Source organism: Bison bison, unplaced genomic scaffold, assembly GCF_000754665.1.
Source record: "Bison bison bison isolate TAMUID 2011002044 unplaced genomic scaffold, Bison_UMD1.0 scf7180017864313, whole genome shotgun sequence".
NCBI classification, from domain to species: Eukaryota; Metazoa; Chordata; class Mammalia; order Artiodactyla; family Bovidae; genus Bison; species Bison bison.
The window spans coordinates 2,462,326-2,471,543 of NW_011494885.1; the positions used below are offsets into that span (position 1 = coordinate 2,462,326).

Sequence of the window (9,218 nt, forward strand, 5' to 3'; positions counted from 1 at the left end):
CATTCCCCGCTACAAGCCTCCCTGGAGCCGCAGCCCCAGCTCCTCCCTCCCCGGCCGCCAGGGGGCGGGCCCGGATCACGGGGCTGAAGCTGGAGCGGAGACCCACGCTCAGAGTGTTGTGAACTGGGAGGAGATGGGAGGGGCTTCTGGGCCCTGCCTTGGTCACCCAACCCTCCAGCAGAGCCCGAGTGTAGAACAGGCTCGGGTTCTAGGGTTCAGGCGGAGAAGGCGGCTCCCGGGCGGGGTCAGACTGCGGTGAGATGGCCGGCGCAGGCCACCAACCCAATGCAGCCCAGGGCGGCGGCAACAGCCAGAGCAGCGGCGAACAGGAGCAAGGAACGCGCCTCCGATAGGTCAGGCCTAGGGACCTGCAGGGAGAGGGCGAGGGTCAGCACCCAGCGACGCGAGCCTCTGATTGGCTCCCGGGACTTGCCCCGCCTACGCCTAAGAGGGTCCACAACCCCCGGCACCCGCCCCGCCCCCCTCACAGGGCGGGTAGCTCTGGTTGGCCGGCTCGCAAACCTAAGTCTTGTCCGAACTCATTATTGGCTGCTTCATAGAGACCTGTGTTGATTGGCTGCCCGAGACCCCTCCCCTCCCCACCAATGGCCGAGCCCCGCAGAGGCGCTGCTAAGCAGAGGCGACTTCGGGTACGTGGAGCTGGGCGGGGGCGCGCGGCGGGCGGGCGTGAGCAGCCGGACGTACCCTGGCAGGGAGCAGCAGGTGGCGGCGGTGCATGGGGCCTGGCCCCACCAGCGGGCATTGGCCCAGAGCCACGGCCGGGGGGCCATCTAGCTGGAGAGAGAAGGGACAGGTGACCCGATCTGAGCCCAGCTCGGCCCGGCCGCCCTCGGCGGTGGGAGAGAGACAGCGAGGGGAGTCGAGGTCAGAGAGGTTATCTAGGGAGACCCCAAATGGGATATCCCGAATGGGGATATGGTGAGAAGCCTAAACGAGGGAGATCTGGTCGATGTGGGGTGAATAGAGAATATCTACTGACTGCAACCACAAAGAGAGGGGAGCCCTAAATCTGGATGGGGGTACGGGGTGACAGAGACAGGGGCAGCAGACAGGGGCAGCAGGCTTGACGCAGGGGAAAAAGAGGGGTCTTACATGGGAAGGTGGATCCGTAGCCCGGGGACTGGGGACCCCCGTGACAGCTGGAAGGAGAAGAGAGAGGCGTAGGGCGCGTGGAGGGACGACGAGGGCGGTGGCGCGGCGTGCCCCAGCCTGGCCCCTCGCCCTCCCCCAGGTGTGTACACCTGCCGAGGGCCCACCTCCCCCGGGCACCTCAGGGAAGGGGGCGGGTGAGGGACTCGCCTGCGGCTCCCCCGGCCTGAAGCAACTCCATCCTCTCCTGCAGCTGCCGGACGTGCGCCTCCAGGTCGCGGTTCCGAGCCTGGGCCTCGCGGAGTTGACTGCGGGGAGGTGAGGACCGTGAGCCCTTGAGGCTCTGGCTTGAGAGGCTGCTAAAGGTGGTGACTGCCCCCGGGCCCCGACCCCGACCCCGACCTGGCGAAGTTCTGGTTGGCCTTATGGATGGCCGCTAGCTCCTGGCTCAGGCTCTGCCGGGTCAGCACCTCCTCCTCCAGGGCCTCCTGGAGCTCCCGCAGCGTCACCTCCGGCTCTGCCACTGCCTCCGGAATGGTCTCCGGAACTGCCGCTTCAGCCTGGGTATGGAAACGAGGCTTAGGGTGGCCTGAGGCCTGGGGAGCATTCAAGGCTTGAGCATAGATTGCAGGACTGGGGTCCTCCCTTGACCTCTATTCCTGCACCCCCTAGATCCTTCTGGAATCTCCACAGCTCCACAGTGATCCAGACTCCCTTCTTTGGAGGGGTAATGCCAGCCCAGTCCTACTCATCTCCAGCCTTTACTCTGGTCTCCTCCCATCCACACCAAAACCAAAGATCTGTTCCTACAACACTGCCCAACTTGACCAGGTCCCTCCTCTGCTCAGATTGTCTCCAGCCCCTCAGAGCCCTCAGGAGGAGGCACACCACACTGAAAGGCCCTGTCTGGTGTGCCTGGGCTGGCCTCAGCCACCCCACTCCTCATTCTTCACTGTCCTTTCTCCTGGAACAGTGCAGCCTTACTACACTCCTTTCACATTTAAGAGCAAAATCAGCTGGTTCCCACCTCAGAGCCCTTACTCTTAAGGTTCTCTTTGCTTTTCCTCCTTCTCCGGGGCTTCCCCTCCCTTGAGAGTCCCCCTCCATGCATTAGAAATTAGAACTCAGTGACCTGTTCTAATTTCTTTGTGAGGGTCACGTCTGACCAAAGTAGCCTTGTCTCTACTTGGTCTTCCACCCCTTTCTATTGAGGAAGTTCCCAGGAGGTCCAGCATTCCACGGCACACGGTATCCCCAAAGGCCTTCCCTTCTCATCCCTCACTGACTCTCCTCCAGGGACTCACCGTTTCCTCTAGTGGGGGCACTGTGGGTTCCAGGCTGGGCTCTTGCAATGGCTCAGGCAATGGCTCGGCCTCCAGTTCCATGGGCGTGGAGCCTAGGATCTCATCATCCCTGAGGAGAGGAGGCGGCCAAGGGGTGGGAGGGTGAACTGGCCTCACCCCAGAGGCTGCTTATCCCCTGGGTTTAGAGGCAGGACAACCTAGCCTATGCCCTGGGGCAGCCAGACCTGAAGTCTCTGTGGTTTAAGGAGGGGGAGAGGCAGAGTGAAGGGGACAAATTGCCAGGCTGGGGGTTGGGGGTGGGGCAGGGACAGGTCCTCCTCTTGTTAGGAAAAGGCCAGCCCCTGGCATGGCCTCAGGCCCCTGGAAGCTGAGCTTCCCTTCTTTGGGAACCTGGAGTCAAGACACCCATGTTCTAAGATCTTCCTTTCCCCTCCGTCTCCATGTCCCTTTCTCAGGCCCCTCTCCTTAGGGACTAAGGAAGTGAGGGGCACACTGCCCAGCTCTGGCAACCTCCAAAGAGGTGGTCTTCAGATTGGGTGTGGGATCCCAAGACTGACAGTAGAGAGCAGCCTACCCCCTCAGACCCAGGTGCTGGGAGGAAGACAGACCCTCCCAAAGAATATGAAATTGCAATAAAAGTGATGTTCCCTCCAACTCAGCAGTCCCTCTTACGGAACTGGTCCTCAAGGACCCAATGACCCTGGACGAGGATAAAGACCTTTGCCAAGACCAATTCATGGCTGTTCATTCAGCTTAGGTCAGGACAGAAAGGCTGGTTGACTAAGTCCTGCCGGTCCAGTGGGGAGAGCACTCCCCAGCAGGTCAGGATTGTGTGGTAGTTTGTTCGTGATAAGAAATGGCATTTGCAGTACATTGTCCAATAACAGAACGTGTTAGAATACAGCATGTTCCCACAGTTGTTAAGGAGGTGTGTGTGTGTGAGCCAGGGACCGCTGCTGCTGGCGGGCTTTGTCTGATATAATTGTGATAGGCAAATGTATTATTTGCAGAATCAATGTTTTAAAAAGGCTTTGTGGTTATGTAATTCAATGAGTCTGTGTTCTTTTAAGACTGACTTAACAATTCTAAACTCCTTATTTTCTAAGACTGTGAGGTCCCATGACTGTACACTAGACATGGAAAAGTGGAAAGTGAGAAGATTCTGCAAGGCCAAGTCTGTGACTCTGAGTTTTTACAACTGAATCTAAATTTCAAAGTTCTCATGGTCTGAGAATTTAAGGTCTTGCAACTCTGGGCTCCTAAAAGTCTTTACTTCCCAAGACGATAAGGTTCCAAGATTGACCCTGCAAGTCTCCTGGGCGCCATCAAAGCAGGATGTGATAACCTGGAGCAGCCCCCAGGGCCTCTTGGAGGGACTTTCCCCCTCCCCCATCCACTCCTCTCAGGCTGCAAAGGGGCCATGCTTACCTGAGGGCCATGCAGGAGTAGGAGTAGCCCACGAAAGGCAGGTGGACGCCCAGCGGCATGCCTTCCTGCATGTCTGACAGCGTCTCCTAGGCAAGAGAAACACAGATGTGAGGTGAGCAGCAGCTGTCAGGACTGGCCCCTCACCCATTCCCAGTGTTGGCTGAAGTGCCCACCACTCCCCACCCCAGCCCGGGGTCTATCCAAAGTGGACTCCACGTAATTTTATTACATCCTGCTGCTTCCTTCAGGGCACTTGCCACAGTAAAGGTATATCTTCTCCTAACTGTAAGTAGAGGAGGGTGGGGACCAGGGCTGATTTGGTCCATGAGTGTCCCCAGTAGTGCCCAGCACAAGGGCAGTCAGACAGAGCAAGCCTGGGAGAGCTTGTACCAACAGCTGAGGGAGAGAAGGCCTAAGGAAGGGAGGGGGGTTCCTCTATGGTGCTTTCTCACCTCTCATCCTTCCAGGTCACGTAGCCCCCTCCTCCAGGAAGCCCTCCAGGACCTTTCATGCTGCATCAGGAGGTGCGCCCCCTGCACCTCCCCGCCCGTCTCAGACCTGATCTCTCTGGGGCGTCACTGTCAGGGACAAGTCTGGGTCTCCCACTGGACTGTGAGTCTAGGTCACTGCTGGCTTCCCAGTACTCGGCCCCCACAGAGCAGGGGTTCTGGGGAAGCACTTATTTCAGGACCCCAGGAGGAGGGTACTCTCCTAACCTCAGTGTTATGGCGGAGGTATGAGGGGTACCTTCTGCAGAGCTGGGGTCGCAGGTACCTACCCCGCCCCCGCTCACCATGGCAGTGAGCCCGTCCTCCACCATATCGAAGTTGCACGTGTCCGTGGCACCCTCGAAATCTGGCGTGAAAGGGGGAACGCTGTCTCGGAGGCTGTCCCATTCAAGACCAAAGAAGAAAGGATGCTTCCGGAAATCCCCTGCTCCGTTCCGGCCCAGGCGCACCTCCGGGGGACACAGCAGCTGCTGGATGAGGTCTCGAGCCTCCTCGGGGACGCCTGTGTCGGCCAGCGGGAGAGAGAGGTGCTCCTGCTCGGAAGGGGCGGGGAAGAGGGGCTGTTACCTGGGAGCCTTTTCGGAGAGGTCATAGGCTCCCCGGGCGGTGCTCACCCTGTAGTGCACAATCTTGCCGTAGGTCTCGGCGGTGGAGTCGGCGTAGAAGGGCGTCTGCCCGTAGAACATTTCATAGGCGAACACGCCCAGCGCCCACCAGTCACACTCGGGCCCGTAGCTGCCAGTCCCCGGCCCGCCGCCCACCGCCTGCAGGATCTCGGGAGACAAGTAGTCCGGGGTGCCCACAGCCACCAGCGACCGCACCTGAGCCAACAGGACCATAGCTGAGCTTGGCCCCGCTCCTCCAATCTCTGACTCCGCCTCCTCCTAACCTCGACCCTGCAGCTTAGTCCCTCCTTCTGCCTGTTCTAACACCGAGCCCCCACAAGCAGGCTTAGTCCTGGTCTCCTCTTTCCCCTCCATATCTGGTCCTGCCCTCACACTGGCTCCGCCTGCACGCCTCAGGCCTGCCCCACACCCTGCCCCTCCGGTTCCGTCCTCCACCCCGACCCCACCCCTTATTGGTCGCTGGAGCCGCCCCAGGACCGACACACGGCTCACCGTTCCATCCGCCCGCAACTTGAGGCAGGAGCCGAAGTCGGCCAAGCGGATGTGGCCGCAGCGGTCCAGCAGGATGTTGTCCGGCTTGATGTCCCTGTGCGGAGGGAAGAAGGAAGGGGAGGGGGATACGCGAGCTTCTCTCTCGTCGTCTCACCAGGCCCCACCCTCTGAAGGATCACAGCTCTCCGATTCCCGCGCCCCTGGGCCCCGGCAGCGCCCACCTGTGCACGTAGCCCAGCCGGTGCACCGAGTCTATGGCCATGACAATCTCGGCCAGGTAGAAGCGCGCCATCTCGGCCGGTATCCGCTCCCCAAACTTGCTCAGCAGCGTTAGCAGGTCCCCGCCCACGTAGTACTCCATGACAAGGTACTGGGAGGGGGAGTGTTATGGGGGTCGGTACCCCGACTGGGCACCGATCTCTGACATCCCAGGACAAAGACTCCCAGAGACGCCCCATCCCTGGGCAGAGACCCCGCAGGCGCAGCCACCAGAGATTTCCCAGGCCAAAACAGACACCCTCCACCACCCTCAATCCTCGTTCCTCCAGGATGTCACTAGACAGAAATTCACTCCCCACCAAGAGAGTCAGGGAGAAAGATAACCCAAAGACCTTTCCCGATGTCCAGAATATGGAACCCACAGTCGCCCAGCCCGGGGCTCACCAGGTAGTTCTCGTCCTGGAAGGCGAAGTGCAGCTGCGTGATCCACCGCTGGTCCCCGTTCACCAATACGTCCCTCTCTTCGCGGAAGCACGACACCTGCGGGACACCCGGAGCTGAAGCGGGCGGGGAAGGGGGCGACGCAAGGGGGGATCCTCAGTACCCTGCCCACCCAGCCCGGCCCTCACCTCGCCTCTCTTCAGCATGTCCCACTTATTCATGATCTTCATAGCATACACCTGGCCCGTCTGCTTCATCTTCACCACCGCCACCTGAAGGCCCAAACAGGGTAACGGGGCGGAGGTGGACAGGAGACACCCAGGCTCGCGGGGATAGGACTCCGCCCGTAACCCGGCCCAGGAGTGGCCCCGCCCCCACAAGCCACGCCCGTTGGCCTCAAGCCTCGCCTTAGGCTCTAAACTCAGTCATTCATCACTTTCTCAGGCCTGTCTCCTACGTCCCCCTCCCACTGTAGGAAAAGGCAGGTTCCAGCCCCACTGAGCTGCCTTGGCTGCTCCAGGCTCACCTCGCTGAACGCCCCGCGTCCGATCACCTTCAAAATCTCGAAGTCATCTCTCTGCAGCCGGACCTCCTTAAGCCTCGCAGCGATGGGCTCCACTGGAGGCGTGGAGGGAACCAGAATCACAGGGACTGACACTGGAGACGAGGCAGTCCCACCCTCGGTCCCCTGTCCTTGCCTCTCCCCTGAGGGCTCTCTGCCTCCTTCTTCACATAAACGTTTTGTGAGGTTTGGAGGGCCCTAAACTGCCCTCCTATGAAGAGAGGTGTGATGTCTGTGAACCCCTTTCTGGGACAGACATTAGGCCAGAGGGCTCTTCAGGGTGCAGGATGAACGGGTTGAGGTAACAAGTCTGCTGAAAGCAGTCTGTGATAACCAGAGAGAGAAGAAACAGGCCCAGTTCACAGAGCTCCTGGGGCTTCAGTCCCTACTCCCGGTGACCTGGCCCACCCCCAGCGCGCTCTCTCATTCAGTCTGTCTTGCGTTATGGCCCAGAGCCTGCAATTTAATCCAGCACCTTAGGCTCAGATACAGGTGGCTTGTGGCCCACACTTTGGGAAATCCCGAGTTTAGGGTTGGGGCCAGGAGAAGGAACAGGAGAGGGAGACGAAGCCAGCGTGGATCTACAGCCTGGGCACCAGAGCTGCAGACGCGGTCAAATGCGTTCTCTCTGTGTTCTCAACTCCAGGAGGAGGTTTTACTATCACTCCTTATCTACAGATAGGGAACCAAGACCCAAGACAGGTGAAGTCCTCTGCCCAAGGTCCTAGAGCCAGCAATGTGGTAGAGAGCAGTTTGGGAGAGAGAGGGCAGAGGGTGGAGGCAGGAGACTCAGGGGCAGGGGGACAGGGAGGCCTGGAAGAGGCTGGGAGCCTCCGAGGCAGGAGGGAGAGGGAGATGGGTACAGCTAAGGATGAGGGAAGATACTGTGGGTTACGGAGAGGGTTTGGGGTTTGAGGTTCGGGGAGAGTGGGCCGGCCAGGAGGCAGCAGCCAGGGCCCAGGATGGGGGAGGGAGGAGAGAGCCAAGACATTGAGCCCTTTTAAGGCAGCGGGAACCCAGGCCCCCTCCCCCGCCCCGGCAGCCTGGCAGGGGAGGGGCCGCAGGATGCTGCCCGGGCCACAAAAGGAGCGCTCCTTACAGGAGTTCTGATTCCTGTCCCCACCTCAGGTCTCAGTTTATCCTGCAGCAGGAAGGGGGCTGAGAGAGTTACTAAGGGCTGGGGGGATGTGGGGAGAAGGTTCTCCCAGAGGCCAAGTACTTGGCCTCCACCTTCCCGTCTGCAAAATGAGAAGGAGAGAAGCAGGGCCTGGGTCAGAAAGAGATGGACACGAGAGGGAGCAGAAGGCAGAGAGAGAGGACACAGGGACGGGGACAGGGACACACAGGGTCCCAGGACCAGGAGCAGGCTACTGAGGGCCAGAATGGCAGATGTCAGAGAGACAGAAACCTGAGTGCACCAGAGCCCTGGCCAGGAAGGGCTGAAGGCAGACGAAGCAGGAGGCTGAGGCTAAACCATCTTCCCTGCGGACCTGTCTCCAGGGGAACACTCAGCCAGAAGGGACTTGATCGGGGGGGGGGGGGGCATGCAGCACGGAACCTGCAGAGAAAGTGGGCCCTCCCAGAAGAACCCTGGTTGTTCCTCCTCCAACCAGGGGGTGCTGGGTGATGCCTGTCTACAGAGCTGGTTCTCCCTGGGGCCTGAGTCATCGCGCCCTCCCAGGGCCTGGGCACCTGTTGGGGCAGCTGGAGAGGCTGGCGCCGAACACCTGCCCGTCGGCCGCGCCCCTGGCAGCTGCCCTGTTCTGTCTCTCCCACTCCCCCTGCACTCTGGCAGGGTGGAGGGCCATGGAGCCCATTTTGGTGGTGGTGGGGAGCTCCCTAGGAGACAGGGCTCCCCAGCAGGTCCCTAGGCCTAGACTCGGGGAGGGGGTACAGGGGGGCCACAAGAGGCAGCGCCCAGCCCAGCTGACCATGGCGCCCAAGTCTTGGTTCTGAGTCATGGCTACCCTGGCCTCTGCTGACCCCGCTCTGCCCTGCCCAGTGGGGCACAGGGGGAGGCACACGTCGCCCCAAGTTCTGGGCTCCTGAATGGGAAGCTCGCCCTATGTCCATCCTGCCCCCAGCAACCAGCCCAGACCCACCTCCTCCCTCTGCCCTGCCCCCATCCCCAAACCTGGGCCGGGGGTAGGGGGTGGAGGGTGGAGAAGCCCCTGCAGAAAGGTGGGCACTCACCCCACTCCAAGAAGTCGGCCACATACTTGTCCTGGGCCAAGTCGGAGGCGCCCAGCTCCTGGTGGACGCCCAGGAGAAGGTCGAGCAGGGGCTCCAGCCCCAGGAAGCCGGGGTCCAGCACCAGCTGCTGGAGCCGCCTCAGCCGCACCTCGGCTGACATGTCGGGCAGGCAGCACCATGGCCCCCTCCCCGGGCCCAGGGCTCAGGGTCCTCCCGTCACGGGGCCTGAAGGGCCCTGTGAGGGCCCCGGCCGCATGTCTGCCTGTCCCTGGCTGTCCCCTGGGCCTCTCTGGCCACTTCTCTCCGCTGGCTGCTCCCTTTCTCCCCACCCCAC

General features: G+C 61.0%; 1 protein-coding gene across 10 annotated transcripts in view; it reads right to left on the reverse strand.

Annotated features, from left to right (window-relative positions):
• Positions 1-9,210, reverse strand: part of DMPK (dystrophia myotonica-protein kinase) — a 10,442-nt gene extending 1,232 nt beyond the window's left edge. Inside the window, exons 1-15 of one of the 10 annotated variants that reach the window (XM_010852617.1) lie at positions 8,885-9,210; positions 6,656-6,747; positions 6,318-6,401; positions 6,133-6,228; positions 5,691-5,839; positions 5,470-5,563; positions 4,966-5,172; positions 4,636-4,884; positions 3,843-3,928; positions 2,415-2,523; positions 1,513-1,670; positions 1,321-1,418; positions 1,114-1,160; positions 706-791; positions 7-368 (exon numbers count right to left, since the gene is read on the reverse strand). In XM_010852617.1, the coding sequence (XP_010850919.1) occupies positions 209-368; positions 706-791; positions 1,114-1,160; positions 1,321-1,418; positions 1,513-1,670; positions 2,415-2,523; positions 3,843-3,928; positions 4,636-4,884; positions 4,966-5,172; positions 5,470-5,563; positions 5,691-5,839; positions 6,133-6,228; positions 6,318-6,401; positions 6,656-6,747; positions 8,885-9,044 (1,875 nt within the window). In that variant the 5' untranslated portion in view covers positions 9,045-9,210 and the 3' untranslated portion in view covers positions 7-208. Of the gene's footprint in view, positions 1-6; positions 369-705; positions 796-1,113; positions 1,161-1,320; positions 1,419-1,512; positions 1,671-2,414; positions 2,524-3,842; positions 3,929-4,620; positions 4,885-4,965; positions 5,173-5,469; positions 5,564-5,690; positions 5,840-6,132; positions 6,229-6,317; positions 6,402-6,655; positions 6,748-8,884 lie in introns of those variants that run through there. The other 9 variants (XM_010852619.1, XM_010852616.1, XM_010852614.1 and 6 more) reach the window with 9 other exon arrangements.
• Between the last annotated feature and the right edge of the window lie 8 nt (positions 9,211-9,218).